We start from the raw sequence: 25733 nt of genomic DNA, 5'->3' as shown, positions 1-25733 counted from the left end.
CTGTGTGCCATTCTCATTTTGTTAATTTTAGAGTACTAGTAGGAATAGTTAGGATTTAAACAGGATGGCTGGAGGTATTTGCTAATTTTTACAGTAACACATAAGTTAATGTTTCAAACTTTGAATTAAGTAACTGTGTTAATATAATCAAAAGTGTCTCATCTTTTTATCTTTGATTTTGACTTTTGAATTGTTCTCTTGATGGCACCTCTGTACTTCAGTTTCTTCATGTCTTCTTTTCTAATTGCTAAGGGTCCATAAAAAATTGAAAAATGCACTAGATTCATTCATTTTTCACTTAAGTGGTATTACAGACAATACCGAATTGAATTGAATTGAACTGAATTTTATTTGATCCTGTAGGACTACATGATTAGGGTGACCAGATGTCCGGATTAATCCGGACATGTCCTCCTTTTTAGCTCTTTGTCGGGCATATTTTTACAGTATCTGGCTTTTTCGCAAAGTTGAGCGTAATACAGTTAAATTTACAATTCGTCCCATTCTATTGCTCTTTTCTTAAATACTTTAACTATTGGCACAGCCTTCGTGATAAACACGCATGAAGGTGGTGTTAGTAGGTGGCACCAGGATCGTCGATCGTTGCTGCATATGCAAATATCTATTATTTAAAATTTTCGTTTTGTATTTACGCTTTGTATTGGCTTGGCGTCCTGTAGTACACGTGTGATTTGTGAGTGTAATTTTTAACCGAATGAGTTATGTAAAATGTTTGGCTATGCCTAAATGAAAGTGTACATTTTCTAATGTCCTTTCCTGCAAATGTCTGGCATTAAGAAAGGGAGAAATGAATTTGAAGTGGAATGTAAGATATGTGGAGCTGGAACGTACGTCTCAGTGGCCAATAAAGGTAAGAAATAACTCGACAGATTAACTGTCATGGTTTTATTTCATTGTTTCATAGTTATTTCTATTTATTTGTATTCGGAAGGTTAAAGTGCAGTTTACATGTCGTCAGCTGCTGCTTGAATTGAAGATGTTGGTAGTGGTGCGTCGAATGAAGGGAGGTGAATGGTCTTATGTTTTTCGCTTTGTAAACAATTCTGTTTTGTTGACATAACAAAACAATTGACGCCACACTGTCACCACAATCAATGTTTTTAATTTTTTTTTATATTGCTCAGTTAACCACCACCTGACCATCAGTAACAATTAACTACTAGTTTTACCGGTAATTCCCGGCAGTCACATGACTTGTCCAAAGCTGATGGGTGGTATCCTCATCTGCAGTTGACTCGTTTGATGTGTCCTCTTTTTTCTTCCTTTATCCTCCTTTTTGAAGCTGTTTGTCCTCCTTTTTAAACAATTGCATCTGGTCACCCTATACATGAAGTACGGTAAATGTACGTATAATAATAGGACATGTAAATAACAGAAAGTGTTAATTATCACATACTTCCTAACCATTCTTCTTACATTCTAACAGCATTGGTTATAAGTAAGTACTCTTCAATGCAGTAAATTTCCTTTTCCACCAGATAGTCTTTGAGGTTCTGTGTAAAGTTAGCAAGCTGTTAAGCAAGCTTTTAGGTGAGCTTCTTAGTAATTTGGTACCTGAATATTGAGGTCCTTTTTCAAGCATTGTCAGTCAATGAGGTATGCTTTGTATGTCATCCTTCCTCTGTTTGTTGTGGGTGTACACACTATCATTTGTACTCCACTCTGCATTATCTTTTGTGATTTGTATTATTGTTTTATGTAGGTACAAAGATGTAAACATTAAGTTGCTTAGATTTTTGAAGTAGTTTCAGAAGTATTTCTTGTAAATATGATCTCAATTGCTCTTTCTTGTTATGTGAACACTATTTTAGTGTCTTGAATCTGAACTTCCCCACACTATCGCTCCCAACTGCAGGGACGGTTCAAAGAGTCCATGGTTTACTGTGCACAGAAGCTGTTTGTCTGCACATTGAGATACGTGCTTCATTATGAATATGATGGAGCTGAGTTCCTTACAGGCATAATTAATATATATTGTTTCCATTTCAGCTTGTTATCCACAGTAATATATATAGTATCAAGTAGATCCTGCTTCTCCCGGACTTGTTTCATCCACCTCTAAACCCATGTGCACAGTCTTCACTTTGTTTCTGAACATTGCATACACAGTCTTTTTTAAAGGTTTATAACCAGTCCACTTTACAAGAGTCTTTGTGCTGTGATGTTTGCAGAAATGTATGTTCTTCTGTCAACGTGTTCCACATTTTGGTCACTGTTCATTATTCTCATAATGGCTTTGTTACTGATCCTTGCCCCACTCCATAGTTAATGGCTTTGGTTTCTTTCCTTTTTTTTTATATTGATTGATTTAATGCCCCAACATCTTTGAAGTGTTCATCCCCATCCCCCCTCCTCAGTTGTGCTGCAGACAAGTATTAGAAAAGTTTTAGAGTTACCCAAACATCTTCAATTTAGTCATGTATTCTAAATGTATATTAACGTGAGACTGCTGAAAGCATTAGCTGTGCAACATTGCTAAGAATTTGAATTAGTTTTATAGTTTAGCATATGTTCCAAATTCCTGTACATAATTTTCTTGTTTTTTTTTTTTTTCTTTTTAATTATTATCTATTGAATTATTTAGAAATAAAGAGAAGACTCACCAAAAGGTGGAAGCACTGCTGTCATGGAAAGGTACACAAACAAAATGCTTTGCTAGCTTTTGGAATGAAGAAAGGGGAGAGGTGAGTGGAGGGTCGGAGAGAGGCATGAGGCAGGAAGGGGGTTTGAGGGGGGGGGGGGGGCGGAGTCTAGTGGCTCATGGGAAAGTGGGGAGCAGTCTGTGGGCTAGCTAGGGGTGCAGGTAGAGGAGGCAGGTGGCAGATGGCTAGGCACACAGTTTCACAGATTGAGATGTGAGCACAGATCTAATTGACACGCATTGAGCTGGGGTACTGGGACGGGGGATGGTGTGTGTGTACATACACGCGCGCGTGCGTGCACACACACACACACACACACACACACACACACACACGCACACGCACACGCACACAAATGGGTGGTTGGGGAGGGGGGGCAGTGACTAGGTTTAGGCAAGGGAGGTTACGGGAGTGAAGGCTGTGCTGTAACGATAGCTCCCATCTGTGCAGCACAGAAAAGCTGTTGGTGGTGGGGAAGATCCAGATGGCATGGGTTGTGAAGCAGCCATTGAAATCTCGCATGTTGTGTTCTGCTGCATGGTGCGCCTCTGGGTGGCCCACCTCGCTTTTGGTGACAGTTTGACAGTGGCCATTCATTCTGGTAGACAGCTGATTGGTTGTCATACCAATGTAAAACACTGTGCATTGGTTGCAGCAAAGCTGGCATGTAACGTGGCTGCATTCGCAGGTGGCCAGGCCTCTGGTGGGGTAGGATAAGCATGTGACGGGACTCGAGTAGGAGGTGCTGGGTGGATGATAGGGCAGGTCTTGCATCTGGGTCTTCCACAAGGCAGGGGAGTGCTTCTTTCTGGTTGGTTCTTGGTGTGGATGTGAGGGTCAGGTGTTGGGGAGCGATATGACACAGGAGATCTATGCGATATGACACAGGAGATCTATTTGTGTATTAAGTGTGGGGGATATTGCCTGTCTGCGAAGGCCTTTGTGAGGCCTTCAGCATACTGGGCAAGGGAGGTCTTATCACCGCAGATGTGTCTGCCATGGGTGGCCAGGCTGCATGGGAGGGATTTTTTGGTGTGGAAGGGATGGCAGCTGTCAAATTGCAGGTGCTGTTGGTGGGTTTGATGTGGACTGAGGTGTGGATGGAGCCATCTGAGAGGAGGAGATCAACATCTAGGTAGGTGACATGATGAGTGGAGGAGGACCAGATGAAGTGAATTGGAGATAAGGTGTTGAGAGTGTGGAGGAATGAGGATAATGTTTTCTGGACCTGAGTCCAGATTATCAAGATGTCGTCAGTAAACCTGAACTAGACAAGCGATTGGGGTTTTTGAAAGCTAGGAATGTCTTCTCTAGATGGTCCATGAAGAGGTTGGCATAGGAGGATGCCACGCTGGTGCCCATGTCTGTGCCACGAATTTGTTTGTATATCTCCTCTTCAAAGGTGAAGTAGTTATGGGTTAGGATGTAGTTGGTTAGGTGTACGAGGAATGAAGTGGTTGGTCTGGAATCTGCTGGGCTTTGGGAGAGGTGGTGTTCAATCACAGCAAGGCCATGGGCATGAGGAATGTTGGTGTATAAGGAGGTTACATCTACAGTAATGAGTAGGGACCTGGTAGGTAAGGGTGTGGGGATGGTGGAAAGCCAGTGCAGGAAGTGGTTGGTATCTTTAATATGGGAGATGTTAGTCAGCAAGGGCTGAGATTCTTTTGCTAGGGGCATTGTAACCAGCCACAATGGGGTGCACAGGATTGTTAGTTAAGTGGATTTTACGGAGCACATAGAAGGTGGTTGTGGATTCAGGGGAGAGGTTCTGGGAAAGGCCAAAGGATTTCAGCAGGGATTGGTTATGTTGGACTTCTGGAATGTATCTTGATCTTTCTTGAACTGAGAGTCTCTAAATTCATCTAAATTTATAATGCAAGTCAAGAACCAAGTAATAACTATTATAGTTGTGATATTATTACAGAAGAGTCTTGTAGAGAAACCAGTCTTTATCTTCTTCATTATCACTTATGAATTTATAAATGCAATTGGTGAGAAAACTGTTGCACCTTTAAACCAGCATAATTTCATTTTATAGCAGAAGACACAGACATCACTGCCCCTATTTAATATGTTGAATCATCTGTTAAAATACAGATAGCCTTGCTTCCAACCCTCTTCTCTGGATTTCAGAAATAGAGGTGATAATCAATGGTATTTGGGATGCTGGAATGAAATTTGTTGTAACCTTCTGCCTCTTCTCCCCATCCCTCTCCTTCCCATCCCCTTCCTACCCCTACCCCTAGCTCTTTATGGTGGTTCGTTGCCAGAATGTGTATCACCATTTGAACCATTTGAGTGGTCACGAATACTAATTCGATGTGTGACGTAAGTGACATTTTCTAGGTCATTCTTAATAAAGTACTCATAAATTATTGAAACTATTTCTGTGACATGCTATGTAGGATTTCACAGCCAGTATTTACATCGTAGATGTTTTGTTTTATGGGCTTTAGACTGTGATCCAAGGTATGCTTATAAATTTAAATAGCCACATTGGAGGAGTCATCGAATGACTTGGATCTCTTTGCGTGGCATAGTCAGAAGCAAATGTGTGCTGGAACTGGAGGAAAAATTCTAGTTGTGGACTTAATAGCCCAAGAAATATAGTGAAACCTCTGCATGTTTCTTTCAGTGTCCTTTAAGTGCAACAGAGTAGTGCTGACAGCAGAGCTCATCAGGGTAATGAGTTGTCTTAATTGATTTCATAGAGTGGCAGCTTTATCGTCATCCAATCAAAAATAATAAAGATGTAAATAATATTGCTGAAATAGAATAAATGGTGAATAGTGAGGACAGTTTAGAGCAACAGCATAGTGAAAATCATAGTGAAACTGAAGTAGTGAAAAATTCGGTATGGAATAATGACAGTATTAAAAAAAGAGTACATTGCAACTCACCATATAATGGAGATGTTCAGTCACAGACATGCACAACAAGAAAACTGCTAAACAAGTAAGCTTTTGGCCAAAATCATACTTGTTTAGCAGTCATTTGTTGTGCCTGTCTGCGACTCAACATCTCCACTATATAGTGAGTAGCAATCTATCCTTCCCTTAATATTGAAAGTAAAATAGGATATTCAACAAGTATACCCCATAACTTTCCTTCAGATTTGTTAGAAACAAGCAATTTATTCCTTGTGCTAATTTTAAATAATTTATTTTTCAGCATTCAAAATTTATGTTGGAAATTATTTAACAGTTATTTATTGTTGTACAACTTGTTTCTGTAGGATATGGTCAAGGAACTTTTGGCAGTGGCTTTCCCCCTTGTGCTCGGTGGACTGAGTGACCCTGTTGATGATGTTGGTGCTGTAGCAGCTTCGGCACTAATTCCAGTTGCAAGCAATATAGTGGAACAGTTACCTCATCAAGTTGAAACCATTGTGAATCGTCTGTGGGACCTTCTATTAGAACAAGATGAGTTGGCTGCAGCCTGCAACAGCTTCATGGGATTGTTAGCAGCATTATTAAGCTTGCCAGAAACACACAAACATTTAAGGTAAAAGAACGAAATGAATGACTCAGTTAATTTCATGTCTGTATGGTCCATATTCTAAGAGACTTTGACTTAATAATCTCCCTCACAGCTGTCACTTGTTTTATGTATCCCAATGTGAATGTGTAAACTGTGAACAAAGGCATGTTTGGCATGAGCTGAACACCAAACAAATACTAGTAATGTTAACCAGAAAGTCAAAGTCCACCACAGGGTCAGTAATGTAAGTAAGTATTAAATAAGACTGAGTCACAGCTGCTTGCCTTGCCCATTGCTGAGAGTGGTGGGAGCACCGATTGCAACTGCAGGCACAGCCAAAGCTGATTAGGATGGAGGGTCGAGCGAACATGCCTTCTAACAGCTGACTGTCCTGTGGCCTAAGACAATATTTTGGCTCCACCTTGGATGCTGCCACCCAAATGTGAGTTCTCAGACACAGGCACCTGCCATGTAAGGAGGCCCGTATGCAGGTTGGGCATACTGCACAGTACGCAGGAGGCCTAAAATGTAGTGATAAAAGTGCCCATGTGGTATTTCAATCTGACTGATCCTGTCGAGCAGTAGATGTATATTTTGTGAGGGAGCTGTAGAGGGTATCCTTAGTAGGTGAAACCTGCAAGGCCTCCCCCATCTGAGTATTGAATGTCTTCAGCCACTGCTCAGCCCTCTGCGTTGGAGGCAGGCTGAAAGGGGGTGCAGTAGTCAGCTGTTCGATACTGTTATGGTGACAGATGGCCTGGAACTGCATCAGCATAAATTGAGGTCTATTGTCAACACCAGGATGCAATGCACCCTCTCAGTGTCAAAAATCCTGCACAAATGGTAACGTAGATGGCAGGTGCCATTTGTCTCATATACAAGAAGTCTGAAGCAGCAGATGTGACAGGCACGTTCAGTGTTGGCACCAATGCCAGGTCATTAAATGTGTTGCCAGGTCCATCATCCCTAAAGTGAAATGTGAAGGAACTGGGGGTATGGGGCTGGAGTGGGGCCGACATGGTATTTGGAGTTCTCTGTGGCTAGTGTTGAGACGCCCTTTGTAGCACTGAGCTTTTAGCGCAAAATGAAGTAATAGTGAAAAACAGGATCCATCTGGTGGGAAACACTCTCTGGCCTCCATTTTTGTGCCACAAACAAAACTTTCTTCAGGACTGGATTGCAGGGCTGACATCATGACTACTCGTGCACATTCAGAGTTTGTTGTAGATGTAGGTCCAGACCACTTCCTGGTTGCGGAATTGCACTTCAGGCACAAGAGGCAGGCAGGACAGGGAGTTGTCATTGGCATGATGGCCAGTGGGGTGAAAGTGGATCTCATAGTCTTAAAAAAAAAAATGCCCAGCAGATGCTCACCTATCTTACCCAGGAGATTAGAATGATGCCTGAACAAGGTAATCATGGGTCTCCGTTTAGTCATTGGGTGGAATCTGCTACAATATAAATACACAGGACATTTCTTGACCCTGTAAATGATCACTAAAGCCCCTTTCTTAATTTGTCAATAGTTGAGTGGTGCCACATTGAATGTTTTGGAAGTGAAGGCAATTGGCTATTCAGAACTGTCCAACAATTTGTGGGACAAAACCGACGCAATGCCATGCTGGGACACATCTGTTACCAGTGTGATCAGTGAGCCTGATGTACAGGATGACCCAAAAGTACGTAAACATTTGAAAATGCACTAATGCAGGGGATAATGTAGGTGGAGAGGTAGAAATTGACACACATGCCTGAAATTACATGGGGTTTTATTGAAACTAAAAGTGAGTCAAAAAAGTGGCCAACAAATGGCACTGAATAACAAAACATCAGTGACACCACATGAGAATCATCGATAAACAGGGAGATCCGGGAAAATCCCGGGAAATTTTTGGAATTCTGGGAATTTTTTGTTGTTTTAGTTTTTAAGAATCGATACTCTAACAAAGGATATTACTGTATCCCGCTAGTGCAGAATAATACTGCTACAATAAAATGTGAACGATATAACAAAACGAAAATAAACCATAAATTTCAAAGGAAATGAGCCATATACAACAACCAAACACAGCGCTCTTATAAGGGTTTGCCAACAGCAAAATGTGTCAAAGGCTTTAGGAAGACTGTGCAATGCTTCGTAACAACAAATTGCCTCCGATGAATGTGACGTCACAACTGTTTACATTGATTCGTTTTAGCAGTAGTGAGCAGGCTCATGCGCATGCGCAGTTTAGTGGCAGATGAGTAGTACCTTCTCCTGTTTCTGGCTACAGAAATGTGGCTGTTGGCTGTGTAAGCAGGGACCGATGACATCAGCAGTTTGATCTCCTTGGGGAGGGGGGGGGGGGGACACCATAACTTGATTTTGGAATGTGTGCATAGTGTACATGATGTCTGTCAGGGGGAATCCTTGTCGCATCTAGAAGTAAACTTTCCTTCAGGCAAAAGAGGACCGGGCTATACGAGCTGAGCGGAGTAAAGACGAATGATTGAATGCCAATCGCTGTCTGATTATGCCATTGTTTGGATTTGCAAATGATCAGTGTTGTTATAATTACTAGGGAAATCCATAGATTCAGACTACCAGAGTGGAAATAAATGACTAACAGGAATAACAGGTAAGAAAGATTACGTATTATATTCTCGGTGTATCCCGAGAAATGAAATTTTGTCAGAAAATTTTTGGACAGATCCCTACACTAGTAAGGGCAAGTTGTACAGCCCCTGTCTAGCAGCCGCTAAGTTCTATTCTGGAAATAGTGCGGAAAATGGTTTGTACGAACATAACAATGCCTAACCAGAGAATAATCAAGGATAACTAAACTGGTGATTCTGGCAGGGTTAGTGAAGTTAACCGGCGAATAAGTTTTGACAAAGGCAGGAATAGTTCCAGAATTAGTCATGACAAGATTGTTTGTTAGGGGGAGGAAGGAGAAGAAACGGGGACACCACACAAATTAGGGAAGAATATGACTATTCCAAATTTATATAAAACTCTCATACTACTACTTTTCGATCTCATGCTTGAGAAACTTGTGTGTATGAATGAAATGTGATACTTTTTTCTAACATAAAGCTTTTTGCTTGTAGTAGGCCTAATAGGCATTTTATGTTGGCCTTCATGAATTATATTCTGTCAAATTATAAAAATGACCATTTGTGCCAAAACAGTCTCATTTATTTGGTGTGTGTTACAATTTCTGCAGTGTTAGAAAGGCCTGTTTTGTTTTGTGTAGCAGACAGTGACAAAATAGACATAATCTGATAGAGAAACCACACCAGTGTTGGGTACTATTCGTATTAACAGCTTACGCAGTGTTAGACAGCGATATTTCGATTTTTCATGTAGCAAAACGTTTGCCGAACTTTGAAGTAATAGATTCTGTCGTAGAAAGGAAAGCACACCATGTAAAGCTGTAGCAAGATTAGAGAGAAAGCAATGCTAGAAGCTAAGGATTGAATAAATTTGTACTGTATTGCTTGTCTCTTGTCTTTACTCATTTTATGTATCGAATATTTAATTTTATGTCACCCAAAACAAAGTTATTAGCTAACAGGCAACAAAGAGTGCAAATTTTCTGAAGTGTTCTTATTCTTCTGATTGCAAATAATACAATCCAGTATTAATTGAGAGGCTTTTTTTTAATTAATTAATTTATTTTTTTTTTTTTAAGAAAAAAAGAGGGGCAGGATGTCAAACTGGGCGACTGGGAGCAGGAGAAGCACCACAGAACATTGTAATTTCCACTAACCTGAATATAGTTTGATGGCATCCAGTACAAAATATACACATTTCAGTTCCACGGAGCGAAATACAGTGACGTGCGATAGGAGAATGCTGTGTGAAGCGGGGTGTCACTGCACTCTGGCACACTTAAGACCAAATAACATGCCTTACCTATCTTCGAACATACATGTTTTATGTATCAGACTCTTCAGAAAGATGTGCGCTACAAAATGAACATATTGTTGAAAATTCGATTTTTTCAGATTTTTGGCGCCGTATCTCAAACGCTCAATGGAGGGGAGCTGAGAGGGGGGGGCACCACTATCTTAGTATTGCCCCAGTTCACAAATATCGTAGATCTGAGGCTGATGCCCAAAGCAGTCTGAGTTATAGTGGGGAAGTGTGTAGTCTCCCTCTGACCTGTGTTTACACTTAATGATTTTGCTGTTTCCTCTTCATTTACTGCTCTCACGTCAAATGAAAACAAAATGCATTTCTGTGGCCGGGAGCCATCAATGAATTAAAATACATTCAAAAATTACGGAAGGCTAATATACGATATTAGTTTCAGATTTTAATTCCACTTTTCTGACAGCCATGCATTAATCGCCTTGTAGAACAATGAAGTTTTTTTTTTGTCGGTTTGCTAAATAGATTTGGTATTCATTAATCTTTTACTCCGAGTCAGTCAATGTGTTTGAAACAAAGTGTTTAGTTCCACACTATCGGCTAATTTCAATTGCTCGCTGCATTTCAAGTGCACATTTTCATCTTCTAGCACTTGTGGCATTATGCCATAATAAAGAATCAAAAATGAGTTAATACAGTACTGGCACTCAAAGAAAATTTACATCCCGAAACCCAACTGAAAAACTTGATATCAGGTCGAGGCCTGCTTCATTAGGAATCTGGACATATGAATGTGCTCTTTAAGTATGCACTTTAAATGTGCCATTTTAGTATGCTTCACGAATTTCCGGTGCTCTTGGAGTATCCTCTGATGTCTTTTTTCTTGTATGACATAATGTAAAATCTTCTGAGGTTTTACACGTATGAACATACGGGCTTCCTGAGTCATAGCAGCTGCTGAAGTGCGGTGGCGCCTGTTATCTGGCGCTCTGATGACTGCTGAAACGAGCCTATTTCTAACAGGTCGCAGGAAAATATTGCCAATGGTGGTTTGAAAAGCATTATTTCGAAGTAAATTTCCTTTTACGCAAGTTGAACTATGTGCGAGAATGTACGAGGAATTTTTTAAATCACAGAGCATTTGATGACGAGCCATTTAGAAGTATTTAGAGCCCAAAAGATCATTCATGTCGTTATTATGAACAAATTGATGTAGTGCTATGGGAAGCTCTCTCTCCTCTGCTGTAGCTAATTTATTTGTGGAAAACTTTGAGGACAAGTCACTGGACTCGGCTAAAAATTTTACTGGCACATTTGTGTGATGTATCTTAAAGAGTAACATGCACAAAATTATCAACATTATATGTGAAAGCTTAGCTTCTGTTGCAGCTTATTAACCTTAGAGACCAATGTTATATGTGAAAGCTTTGCTTTTCATGTAGCATTACTATGTATATTCATTTAAAGCATTAACTTTTCGTGTTTGTGTATCCGAACTACTTAACAGTGGTGTTGCTATTAGCTGACTACATCACATGTCCTGTGGTCCGAATATCCGCTGTCATCGGCTGGTGGGATCACGTGACATGAATTATGACTGGCTTACAAAAGTGCATCGCAATCTCGATTACAATGGTTCAGAAAGTAACATGTGGTGTTTGGTGGAATTCGAATTTACACTTTCGTAATACGAAAATATGCAGCATACATGTTGCTGCACATCAAAAATCTTTCCAAAATGAGTTTTCTTCCCTGAGTTTCGTTTTCTAAATGCCAGGAAATTCTATGCCCGTGTATTAAAACCTAACCATTCAAAGGATTGATAAGTTTTACAGTTCCGAGGGAAAATATACCAGCACTTAATAACACAGAAAAAGTGTGTTTTCATCTGAGAGAAAGTGTATTTTTAACCGAGAAATCCAGGAAAAATCCAAGAATTTTTTTTTCCTTGTCCATGTATACACCCTGATAAAATTAGCTGCAGTTAGAGGAGTCAGATCATAGATAGTAACTAATAAACACCTGCTGAAAGCTATGACTTCTATGCAGAATGGCACTCTACCCCATATTTCTACACTTGTGAAAGACCTCTTGCTCCCATAATTTGTTGAGTATCGCGTGCTGATCCATCACATCCATTAAGCTTGGCCCCTCAGGTCCCCAAACCTCAATCAGTTGGATTATTAGTTCTGGGGATACCTGAAGTCACAAGTCTACTCTGATTATCCGGCCTTAGTAGGGATGCTAAAAGACGACTTCCAAAGACAATTTCTTACCATACCTTCTGATATTCCATACAATGCTGTTCACAACATTGTACCTAGACTGCAGATATTGTTGATGAATGGCGGCCTACCTGTTGAGCATTTATTATAAAGAACATTGTCGTTGCTAAAAATCAGTTCTTCTGCTAATAACTGCTTTTATATTGTATCTGTTGGTCATTTTGTACGCCTTATTGTTTCAAGAAAACCCAATGTCATTTCAAGCATGTGTGTCGATTTTTACCTCTCTACATATATTATTCCATGAAGTATTGAATTTTCAAATGTTATCAGACTTTTGGGTCATCCTGTATCAGGCAAAGCCTTGAGGCTGTCTTTAAGGTGCTGAGCCTGTTGACAGGTGACCAACCACACAAATTTGACATCCTTCTAGCACAGCTGATTTAGGGCTGGTTTGTGCCACTTTGGGAATATATTTGGTATAATATGTGATTTTTGTCCAGCTGCAACTGTTTAAGGTTTGTAAGGGCTGGTATGTTTACAACGATTGCAACAATATTCCCCAATTGGGCACATGCAATGCCCAGCAACTCACGTGTGACTGTCCATCTTGCTGCACCAGTACTCTATGGTAGCAGTGGATTAGCAGAAGTACTGCAATTATAAGCGAAGGATGTAAGTAGCAGTATGTGTAATATCTTGTGAGGTCCGTTTTTCCCATATTTCCTGATCTTACATCTGTCTCCTTTTTTGATTTCTGTGTAGAAAATGTTGGGGATTTAAACAGTTGTATGTTAGGAGGTTCATGCGAGTGTAAGTGGGAGATGAACGTGTAAATAGTGAACAAGTGTAGATGTAATTTAATGTTATCATCTAAGTTATAATTTTACGAGTTCTCAAAGCACCTTCACGAATAGATATGTTATTTGATGTCCACAAAATGCTTGAGTAGTTGTGCAGAGCTTTTATTTTCTTTTCCCTTTCTTTGCACACACATGTTGCTTATTGTATTTTCTAGCAAATTAGTTGTAAACTGTGGGACAGCGCCGACAAAGTGAAATGTAGATTAGTGTCGCAATAGTATCTTATGGTTTGGGTTTTTTTTTTCTTAGAATCGCGTGGCACTTACTCAAAGCAGCAATAAACTGAAGACACCACATGAGTGTGTGACAAATCATTGGCACTGACTTCATCAGTAAGACTGCTCCAGGTTTGTCCAGAAAAAGTGAGCATGGTGGCAAGAAATCCACCTAGGATGACTGTCGGAATTGGTGTAAGGGAGAATGTATCATGTGCTAGGAATTCTTATGGAATATCATAGTTTACTAAGAAACCCGATCTGTAACAGGGAAAGCACCTATGGCTAAATTAAATCAGTTATCTCGATAACCTCATGCTGTGCAGTATACTGGACTGGTCTCTGAGGTGATTGTGAGTTGAGACATTGAGCTTTATTATGAATTATTGAGGATTTATAGTGAAGATGATTTATTATGAAGCTGTGACAATGAAGGATTGTGGTGTATTGTTGAGTGATGCAGGTTCTAGCAAGGAAAATGCCTTAAGTCTTGGAGGACAGTGCACTGGACAGGTCTCTCAGGGGTTGCAGATACAGTTTAAGGTTTGAGTGATGGTTCTCCAGTTCTTATGAGCATTATAAAGCTTCTGTAGTGACTCTACTACAGATTACTTACTTTTTGTGAATAGATTTAAGTTCTTGGTGCCAAATTCTTATACTTGTACATGAACTAGCTGCCTTCACATTGTAGTGATAACACATAAATGGTTAAAAACGTGCTGCATATAGTGAAACTTAATGTGTTTAGTCTGGTAGGGAATCAGTGTTATGTATTGCAACACATTGATCATTTTGCGAAGTGTGATGACTAGTTTAAAGAGGATAAGTGATAGTTTTAAGGCTAAGTACAAGTGTCAAGGCGGACAACACATGAGGAAGAAGAGGTGCATAATTTCATAATGCGATAGGGTGCATCCCAGATCCCTACACTTCTGTCTTGACGAGAGGTTTCGACACTGCTGCTGAATGGACAACTGGGTTGCGGTCTGTACATGGTTAATGCACTGGTTTTGCTTAGAAGTGCAGGGAGACAGCTTAGGAAATTTTGCAGGAAGCAATGGGTGGCCTCTAAGAAGTGGACCAAAGTGTGAATGATACGGACAAGAGTAACCAGTGGAGTTAAGTGTAGTAATTTGTATCAGATACACTATGTGATCAAAAGTATCCGGACACCTGGCTGAAAATGACTTACAAGTTTGTGGTGCCCTCCATCAGTAATGCTGGAATACAATATGGTGTTGGCCCACTCTTAGCCTTGATGACAGCTTCCACTCTCGCAGGCATACGTTCAGTCAGGTACTGGAAGGTTTCTTGGGGAATGGCAGCCCATTCTTCACAGAGTGCTACACTGAGGAGAGGTATCGATGTCAGTCAGTGAGGCCTGGCACGAAGTCGGCGTTCCAAAAGATCCCAGTGGTGTTATATGGGATTCAGGTCAGGACTCTGTACATACCAGTCCATTACAGGGATGGTATTTTCATATAATCACTTCACCACAGGCCATGCAATATGAACACGTGCTCGATGGTGTTGAAAGGTGGAATTGCCATCCCCGAATTGCTCTTCAACAGTGGGATGCAAGAAGGTGCTTAAAACATCAATGTAGGCGAGTGCTGTGATAGTGCCACCTAAAACAATAAGGGATGCATGCCCCCTCCATGAAAAACACTTCCACACTATAACACCACCACCTCCAAATTTTACTGTTGGCACTACATGTGCTGGCAGGTGACGTTCACTGGGCATTCGCCACACCCAGAACCTGCCACCGGGTCACCACATTGTGTACCATGGTTCGTCAATCCAAACGTTCTTCCACTGTTCAGCTGTCCAATGTTTACGCTCCTTACACCAAGCGAGGCATCGTTTGGCATTTACCAGCGTGATGTGTGACTTATGAGCAGCCGCTCGACCATGAAATCCAAATTTTCTCACCTCCCGCCTAACTGTCATAGTACTTGCAGTGGATGCTGATGCAATTTGAAATTCCTGTGTTACGGTCTGGATAGGTGTCTGCCTATTACACATTATGACCCTCTTCAACTGTCAGCAGTCTGTATCAGTCAACAGATGAGGTTGGCCTGAATGCTTTGGTGCTGTACATGTCGTTTCATGTTTCCACTTCACTATCACATCAGAAACAGTGCACCTAGGGATGTGAAAATCACATGTACAGACGTATGACACAAGTGACACCCAATCACCTCCCCACATTCGAAGTCCATGAGTTCCGTGGAGCACCCCATATGGTTCTCTCATGATGTCTAATGACTACTGAGGTCGTTAATATGGAGTACCTGGCAACACAATGCACCTAATATGAAAAATGTATGTTTTTGGAGATGTCCGGATACTTTTGATCACAAAGTGTCTACTGATTTCCATGTCACAGAACTTGTGCACAGCTTGCAGAGCTGGACAGTCAGAAGAACTATATGAATTATAGATATACTTGTCATTCAAAATGTGTCTGAGCCTAAGAAGATGGAACAGTGAAAATAGTGTAATTATAAACAGGGGGATGAAGAGTACACACATGCCGTAGCTAACTTAGAACTTGAACTCCAGACTAGTATTGTGTGAAATATGAGCTGTAGGAACAGTTCCTTTTTTATTGTAGCCATACTTTAGTCACTCAAGAGGTCAGTGGGTTAAATTACTCCCCCCCCCCCCCCCCCCCCCTCCCTTCCCCTTTTCCACACACGGATCACACAAGGGAAAAACGACTGAACGCCTCAGTACAAGCTCAGATTTCCCTTATCTTCGAGTGGTGATCATTGCGTGATTTGAAAAGTTGGCGGTAATAATATATGCTCTACATCCTTGGTGAAGATCGGATTTCAGAATTTAGTGAGCAGACCCTTCCATTTAGTGCGTCGTCTGTCTCTAAGTGTATCCCACTTCAAACTTTCTATGAGATTTGTAACACTCGCACGACGGCTAAATGTACCAGTCACGAATCATGCTGCTCTTCTTTGGACCTTCTCAGTTTCTTGAATGAGACCTGACTGGTAAGGGTCCCATAAAGATGAAAAATACTCTTAAGACTGGACGTATTGTAAGCAATTTCCTTTGTTGAAGGACTGCATCGCTTCAGGATTCTACCAATAAACCACAATCTAGAGTTTGCCTTGCCTGTTGCTTGTGTAATCTGATAATTCCATTTGAGATCATTTCGAATAGTCACACCCAGATACTTGATCGATGTTACCGTTTCCAAAGACTGGGCATTTATTTTGTACTCGTACATTAATGGGGATTTTCACCTTGTTATATGCGGTAGGTTACACTTACTAATATTGAGAGATAACAGCCAGTCATTGCACCACGCATTTATAATTACCAAAAACTGCTTCAAAGTGGCATGAATGTTTTTCAAAGACACTTCATCTACCGGTATCTTCACTTCATGATCTGACTCATTTTTGTCTGTTGCATGCAAAATAAATACTGCTTGGTGAATGTATCAATTTATACATTTACAAGCACATAACACAATGATTAGTGCACTGAGAAATGTAGCATGTTACATGATTGAATGCTATGGTGAATTGTCATAACATGTGCTATAACTTGAGACTATGAACTCGTGTTGGTTTTCAAAGTATTCACTAGTTTTGTGTACATTTCTTTCATTCCATGAACTCGTGTTGATTTTTGAAGTATTCAAATAGCCATTAGTTTTGTGTTTATTTCTTTCATTCCATTCCTTTCAATCCTCCTTATGAGGGTAATGAGATAATATCTGTTCTGAAACCTGGCAAACCCAGCAACAGGGTAGAAAACTATCGCCCCATATCCCTACTCAGCTGCTGCTACAAGCTTTTTGAAAGGCTAATATATAACAGAATAAGTAGCGCTATCTTAGAGAACGTTCCAGTTGATCAGGCAGGCTTCAGACCAGGGCGTAGCTGCTGCGACCAAGTATTGTCTCTCACATCCTTCATAGAGTCAGGATACCAAATTAAGCAGAAAACATCTGTGGCATTTGTTGATCTAACTGCCGCCTCCGACACTGTGTGGAGGGAAGGTCTTATCTACAAATTTCTCCGCATCATACCCTGCAGAACAATGGCTCGACTGATTAACAGCATGCTAAGTGATCGGAAGTTCCAGGTAATCACTGGAAGCAACATAAGTAAGGAGAGGAAGCTGAACAACTACTGCTATGCCGATGACCTGGCTCTAGCCGTCAAACACCAGGAAATAAAGACAACAGCAGAGATTTTAGCCAATGACCTGTCTGCATTAGACAATTACTTCAAAATCTGGAGACTCCAACCCAGTGTGAGTAAAACAGAAGTGTGTTGCTTCCATCTAAATAACCAGTTGGCGAACGTAAAACTGGAGGTAAGTTTCAGAGGCAGAATTCTTCGTCACAACTGGAACCTAAAATATCTTGGTGTCATCCTGGATTGTACACTATGCTTCAAACAACACCTTCTTAACTTAGCTCAAAAGCTGAGGACTCGAAATAACATCCTCCATAAGCTATGCGGAACTACCTGGGGATCTTCAGCAACCACCCTGCGAACTTCAGCTCTGGGCTTGGTATAGTCAAGTGCTGAGTACTGTGCACCTGTTTGAATGAATAGTCATCATACAAGGCTTGTTGATACACAGCTGAATACGACAATGCGCATAATATCTGGCACAATCAGATCTACTCCAGTTTATTGGCTTCCACTGTTAACCGGTATAATGCCTCCTGATCTACGCAGATGTACTGCCCTTATGAGAGAATTCCACAAGATCTCCAGGAATTCTAACCTACCCGTGCATAGCGACCTGCCACTTTTAAATCGCAAGAGACTGAAATCATGTCATCCAGCTCTGTGCGATGCTGCTGACATGGTTGCTAAGAATTTCAAACCTCTTGAAGAATGGAAAGGTCGGTGGGAAGCAGTGACAGATGTGCACCTGCATAACGTCTTCTCAGGTGCTAAACTTCCAAGTGGATTCGACTTACCACGCAAGACGTGGTCTACTCTCAACAGAATCCGTACCAGCCATGGGCGATGCAGGGATGCTCTCTTTAAGTGGAAGAAGCTGCCTGATCCAGCTTGTGACTGTGGGGCTCCATACCAGACTGTTCACCACATTGTCAGTGAATGCAGGATTCGAGCCTATCACGGCGCCAAAGAGGACTTCCTGCTAGCAACTCCAGATGCAGTGCGCTGGATTGAAGGACTGGATATTCAGTTGTAAAGACAAACTTAAGTTTCTTGTGTGTCAATATGTAATTTCATGATATGTCTGTATTAGCCATACGCTAAATAAATATCAGAGTAGCCTTTGGTTCACATAAAATCTTCTTTTACAGGCATAGGTTGTCAATGGGTTTGCAGTTTGAACAGATTGTCTTCTGTAAATTTACGTATACAAAGATTGTTGTATTCAATTTGTTTACTACATTAATGGCGAAGTTGTATAATGGTAACATTTTTACACACAATGATAATGATTCTAGGCATTTTCTGCATTATAGCCAAGTCCGTTAACTGTCTAAACTGCATGATCCTCAAGAAACTGAGCTAGAATGTGCCTATTAAAAATATGCTAACTTCTGTCTCTCTGTCTTCATTGGCTCCAGTACTTGCAGACTGTGGGCAAAATTGTGCAAACTTCAAACAGAGATAAACAATAAGCCAAAATTAGAAATCAAACTGTTAAAAGAGGATCGATAGTCATAGGAAAGGAGCATTTTTGTGACTAGAGAGCAGCATTTGCCCAGTTCAGTGATTTCCAGTGTGTGTAACATGCCATGTTGTGAGGTAAAAATTTTCAAAAACAAGCTCACAAATTAACTGTGAAAATAAGTGAAACAACTGCTAACAAAGTGAAACCATATGGCACATATAAAATGAGGGATGTAAATGAAGAGATTTCAGTATACTTCTGTAAACTCTAAGAATAAAAGTAAACAACTTCTGCTTCATTCCCTGATCACAAGTTGTGAATGTCTGTGCACATAGAGATGTGCATACGAAACGACACTCACTGTGCTTTATTACAATTAAAAGTTAGACTGTTAATAGTGAATCAAGAATTTATCATCTGAGACACATGATTTGTTATAATACTCAGTATCTGACCTGATTGTGTAAATATTATGCTTGTATCACCCATAAGCATAACTACTGTGAGCTTAGCAAACCATTTTAAGGCATATCATTAATGTCAGGAAAAGTACTGGTCCCAGTGCGGAATGCTGTGTTGCAGTAGCAGAGTCAGATGCTAGTTCATTTCTGTCTATGTGAAACTGCAAAGCAGTCTTCTGCATCAAGCTTCTTAGATAATACAGAAACCAATTCCACTGTGTTCCAAAAGTTTTCTGCAATATAGGGTGTGTTAAAAAAGAAGCTGGACTTTAGAAATAATGCACCAACCAGCAGTGGAAGCATACTGCGACAACTAAGCGAACATAGCAGCAGGTTTAGACAAACTGCTATGTACTGCATTTCACTCTGACTCGTAGTAAGCGGGCTACAGCCATTGAAGTGAGCGCATACACAAGCTGCTCGAGTGAAAATGAAGTAGCATTAACAACAGTGTGTGTGTGTGTGTGTGTGTGTGTGTGTGTGTGTGTTATGCAGGGCTGTGAGTGGTTTAAGCATTTTCAAAACGGTAGAACGTCGGTCACTGACGATCCCTAGTCTGTAAGACCTTCCAAATCGACAGATGATGACAATATTGAGAGTGTTCATGGTGTGATTTGCAGAAATTGTCGTTCGAGAAGTTGCTGACAAAGTGGGCATTGGCATAGGCGGAATTTTGGGAGAACCAGACATGGGTGTTGCATCCAGACCATGTGCGTCACTCTTTGTCTGCAGCTGTCCAGCAAATCACCACATTCCCATTATGCCCCATCCACCATATTCTCTGGACCTAGCACCAGCTGACTACTTCATGTTTCTCAAACTTAAAACCACGTTGAGGGGACATCATTTCTAAATCATAAGGGAGACTCAGGAGAATGTGACAAGAGACATATGCGCTATCCCAGAAAATGCATTCCAGGAGGCTTTCCAAAAGTGGAAGAAACGATGGGAACAGTAGTGCCAGTAGAGGGGAATATTTTAAGGGGGACAGCGCTTAAAATGTTGTACAGTAAACAATAGAGGTTTAATAGCGGAAGTTCAGTTCCTTTTTGAACACATCTCTTAAACCATGGCCTGTCAAATTCCTTTTGTTATGTTACAGAAGACACTCAGTAGCTGTAGTCTTCTGTCGGTACCTACCACTGTCTGTTTAAAGAAAGAATCTGTTACCTAGGAAATTGACGTATCATTTCTGAAACCGTCCTACAAATCTATCAAAAATATATGCTTACAGAAATAGAAAACTACCCTCTTGCACCATGACTTATTGGATTTCTTAGAACAGTTGTAACAGTGTATCAATATGATCTTTTGCTCTTTCATTATGTAAATAGTTTCTGTTCATTTTTAATTACTGTTTTGATAATGACATTTATTGATGTGTTATGTAAAGTTTCTCTATTGCTTGCAATGTTTTTGTAATTAGTGTATGGCAATGTGTAATTCAGAAAGTACAGTTAGTTTTTTAATAGTGTGAAAGAAGCCAACCCTCACCTACATATATTACTAAGGCAAAGAATCTTTGATTGTGACGCTGGTGCCCATCACCTTTGATATGAACCATACATCCATACAGCCTGTATACAGGTTTGTGTGTGTGTGTGTGTGTGTGTGTGTGGTTTGTTTGTTTGTTTGTTTGTTTTCTATGCAGTTCTGAGACTACACATTCTGTAAACTTTAATGTAATACTCTTGTATCTCTTATTAGGTTATCATCATCCTACATTCACAAAACTCATGTCCTAGTATAAAATAAACAATAATACTTCCGTGTCAGTGTGTCTGTAATATTGGCAGTTAGAACCCATTTTTAAAGTGGCAGCCATGTTATTCACTCTTAACCCCTTTTCCATACAGTTGTACAACACTAGGCCACTTCCTGTGGTAACATTTTAATGCAAGCTGTGGCTAATTGGCTCTTGATCTGACATTTCCTTTCACTGACATGACCAAATATTCTGTGCCTTGGTAATATATTGAGTTATAGGTTTGGCATCTTTCACGGTAATCTCTCTTCTGGACGTTAGTCAGCTGTGTCACCTGATGATCACCTAATAAGCTGCAAACCAGTTCACATTAAAGAAATATTACTGAAACAAAAATCCAGTTTGTTTGCTTTCCAGCCTTGAAGTATGAAATTATTCTACCAAAAACTGAAGGAAGAATCCATTAATACAAGATTAGTTTACATGTAGATGTTAAAGTGATTTTACTGTCATGGTTGTGTTTTTACACTTTCCAAAATACTGCAGTCTCTGTAGTTTTTGTACAGTTTCATTTATTTTACTTCTCACATTTTGAAATTTTTTTCATGTTAGGCCACAACCTCTACAAAACGTAGTACCACGTTTGTGGCCCTTTCTCAGCCATAGCACATCGTCAGTTCGTCGAGCCACATTACAGACTTTACGAACATTAACAAGTGTATCGCTACATTGTGATAATGGTCTACAATGGACATCAGGGCTTTTACAAGATGCTTTGAGGCATATCTTCCAAAGAGTTCTGGTTGAACCAGTTGCAGAAATACAGGATTTAGCAGAACAGGTTTGTCACTGATATTATATGATTAATCTTGACCATAACTTATTTTTATTCTCTGTGCCACCTTTAGTGTGACTATAATTTTATGCAGTAGTTACAGAGTTATTTATTTTCAGTATTTGTTGGCTTCTTGCCTTTTCAGCATTTCTGTTTTCATTTCAGCTGTGTTCATAACAGGTTATACTTCTACCAGAACATAATTACAATGAATTGTAAATCTGGGGTAGATATATACAATCAACCACAACATTTCAAGCTTTCAGAAATGGAAGATTCTTCATCCAACAGATGTGATGAAACAATTGGGTAAAATGAGACTAACGTGGGATTAATTTGGGAAGTTGTCCAGGACCACAGGGGAAGCTACATACAGTGAGACAGGCTGGTGGGGAAAATAAGTACATCCAGAAATTTAAAAGAAGAGATGCAAAAATAACATGACACTGATTCACACTTTTTGGTGGTGTAACATCAGTAACTGAATTGTTCATTTATTTCCTATTGGTGAATATACTTGGACCAGTGAGGTACTTGTCCTCATCTCTCTTCATCATATGAATGAACAGTATTCCATTTGACTTGAAGTTCTGTCTTAACAGGTTTCTATACTGCATTTCGTGATTTTTTTGCACAGGATATGGACTTATTTTGCAACCGCCAGTTTAGTATTTGTGCTTACGTATAACCATTTTTGTTGTTGTCAAAAATTTTGTTTTTATATTCTCTGGTTTCCTTTCTACTTTTGTATCTCAGTTTTCCGTTTTATTGTACTGCTCATTTTTCACAATAAGGTAATTACATCCTTTGTTGTAGATTTCTTTTTTAGCTTATACACTAATGATTTATTAGTTTAATTGTTCCCTGTAATAAGACAGTTTTATACTGTGTGCTAGGTTACCTTGTCTCCATTCTCTTTTAAGATAGCCAGCCCATTGTTTCACAGTAATTCTTGCTGAGATGTGATATTAGAATATCTGCATACCGCAAATATGTGGACCATAGTTTCACACATGTAGATTTGAGCAATGAGTCTGTAGCTGGAAAAAATTCTGTCGCGCTCTGAAGTTTCCCTGCCATTGGTCTCCTTCAGCTTTTTCTGTAACAGACTTTTCTTGCAGTGAAGAAGCAAAAGTTGTTTTCTACAGCTATCCAAGTCATTTATGACTTCATGAAAAGTTCTTATTTGTATATTGACTTGAATATTTTTGTTGTAAAGTTCTTCATTTATACTTTGGATCATAGAATCCTTTCCTGCTGGTAATAGCTGCATGTGTTCAAGGTTTTGTAAATAATTTGAAAAGATAGTGATTGTGATCTGCTGTGTGGTATAGTTATCCTAAAGATTACTACATAAATAAAAATATAAGCTATAACAAATAAGTTGATAAGAGAATCAGTTGAGTGAAACATGTTCTCTAGTTGAATCTATTTACTCATTAACCTTCGTGACAGGATTAAGGCTGGGTGTTGGACAAGTCTTCAAACCTGCTCTGTCATGTATGGATGACGGGTCATAGTACAAACCTGTGTTCAGCACACAGTTTTAGCTTATCATGAAGGTATTTTGTTACTATGGCTGGCTGTAAATCTTTGTGTCTTAAATATTACTATTAAAAAACTTGAATTAAAAATTTTACATGTCCATAGGTCTGGGGGAACTTAATACGTAACAGTCAGTTAACTGTTCTTCTGAATGCAGCTTGCCCATATTTTAGCACATGGCTGTGTTTGACCATGCAGCCTGCTAAAATTCCTTTTGACCCATCAGTACTGATACACAGCAAAACTTCTATTAGAGTGAGTATATGCAAATAATTGATGTTGGTCATATTGTTACAATTCTAGATAATTAGAATGACAGTGTACAAATTTTAAAAGGAAAAGTAACCAGAATTTTGTTCTTATAACATCTGTGTGCACATGCTGTATCCCAACATTACTTTACTAACAAAAAATCTTTTATTAACATTGAAAAATACACTTGCTTTTTCATTTGTACCTGTGTGCACATCACATTGCGCACCACATTACATTAAAATTCCGTGTAATAAGCAATTTTGTTTTTGGGCTAGTGTATGTGAAATACTATTCTAATTAATTATTCAAACTTAATTAAGATTTTATGTTTTATAGTTGTATATGTTTTGTAATTATCAGGATAGCGGAAGTGATAAAGTCAACAAAAGGCTGAGAGTTTCATCTTTGGAGAATGTTGCAGGCACTGCAATAGTTCCAAAGTCCGAACAGAAACTTTTTGTGGGTGGAACAGAAACTACACCTTTAGCAACACGAGAAGGGAATGTAATGAAAGCTCGGTGCATGGCCAGCCGTATGTTAGGTGAGTATTCAGTTACAACATGAATACAAAATTTTATAACCAGAAAATGTTTACAAAAACTAAGTACTAACTTAGCCCACTTTTTCATTATTGTCAGGATAATCCATTGCATTTATTTTTTTACATTGTGCCATAAATCTACATATAAAAAATCTTACTACCAACTGGTTGTGGCCCTTTCCAGCCTCATTCCACAGTTATGCCTTTAAGCATGTTACACTTCCTTACTTCATCCATATTTGTTGCTATGGAGCTCAACTCTTTTCTTAGCTTCCCTACCTGAAACTTATTTTAAAAACAATCTGATTTGTTTTGATGTAGGTAGCATGAAATTCTCCAGAAGTAGCATGTGATCACTGTCTAGCCATTTCACAGCTTATGATAAAGTTGTTCATTGGTTTTTGTCCTGTTTGTTGTGAAGTACTTTAGTTGAATACAGGGCCATCAACTATTGTAAGAGAACATTTGTAATTGATGAATGGACAGTTTTCAGAATATAGGTGCCATGACCATCAAAGTGATCTAAGATTCCCTGTGATCTCTCAGGTTTCCTCATTGTCATTAAAGGTGAGCTTTCTGAAGCTTACAATGCTGAATGATGTGACATAGTGGTTGAAGAATGTAGTTCAAATTGTTAATGCATGGAATGGTTTCCATAAATTATAAGATGGATGTTAGGTCAGACCTTTCATCAAGAACGTGGCTGATTTCCTTCCCCAGGTTTTTCCTCATTCTGCTCTTCATAATTCTCATTGTAACCACTTAAAGCCAAAAATATATGTACTTAAGGCTTCTATATCTAGTATCTAGATAGGAAATTGATCCAGAAAAGGGCAGAGCTCAAGAAAGTTGAACTAGGAGGAAAATTTAGATGAGACACTGACGTGAGAAACTAACAAATGGGAAATATTGGCGGGGGCTGAAAATTAAAAACAAGGCATGTGGAAAACACTTAAATGGATAAAATGCACGAAAAAGTGAATGGATGGGGAAAAGTATAAGTGAGAAGGGGGTGGAAAGGTTACAGGAGCATAGGAAAATGTGTTTGGTGTAGCTATGCCGACAAGAAGAAAATTGTATTAGATGTGAACAGAAAACATAAATGTCAATCTAGTTCAATCAAGAGATGAGAACCATAAGTGTTCTGTAGAATAGTTTTGCTGTGTTCCATTTGTCATATAGTGGTCCTGGAAATAATAGCTGAGATAATCTACATGATGAAGGAAGTTCTGAAATCATATTGTTGTATTGCAGGATATTTTGCATTAACAGAATAAACTGCCTGTCTTGCCACTCAGTCTTACTAACTCATTTGTGGTCACTATATTAGTAGTACAGTAAACTGGACAGTTGTACATTAAGTTAGTATGTAAATGTGTTTTCTGATTTGAGACTCTCCCACTGAAGGAATGTCCTGCTCCCAGACATTCACTAGTGTGATAGAAA

The 25733-nt window shown here is 39.6% G+C and overlaps 1 protein-coding gene across 1 annotated transcript in view; it reads left to right on the top strand.

Annotated features, from left to right (window-relative positions):
- The window catches only part of LOC124591202 (TATA-binding protein-associated factor 172), a 294467-nt gene that overhangs the window by 35205 nt on the left and 233529 nt on the right, over positions 1-25733 (top strand). The window contains exons 10-13 of the mRNA XM_047131715.1: positions 5902-6170; positions 21724-21952; positions 23597-23746; positions 24107-24287. Coding sequence (XP_046987671.1) covers positions 5902-6170; positions 21724-21952; positions 23597-23746; positions 24107-24287 — 829 coding nt within the window. The remainder of the gene's footprint in view (positions 1-5901; positions 6171-21723; positions 21953-23596; positions 23747-24106; positions 24288-25733) is intronic.

Source organism: Schistocerca americana, chromosome 2 (genome assembly GCF_021461395.2).
Source record: "Schistocerca americana isolate TAMUIC-IGC-003095 chromosome 2, iqSchAmer2.1, whole genome shotgun sequence".
In the NCBI taxonomy this organism is placed as follows: domain Eukaryota; kingdom Metazoa; phylum Arthropoda; class Insecta; order Orthoptera; family Acrididae; genus Schistocerca; species Schistocerca americana.
The sequence above is the reverse complement of the archived record's forward strand: the minus strand, read 5'-3'. Positions and strand labels throughout refer to the sequence as shown.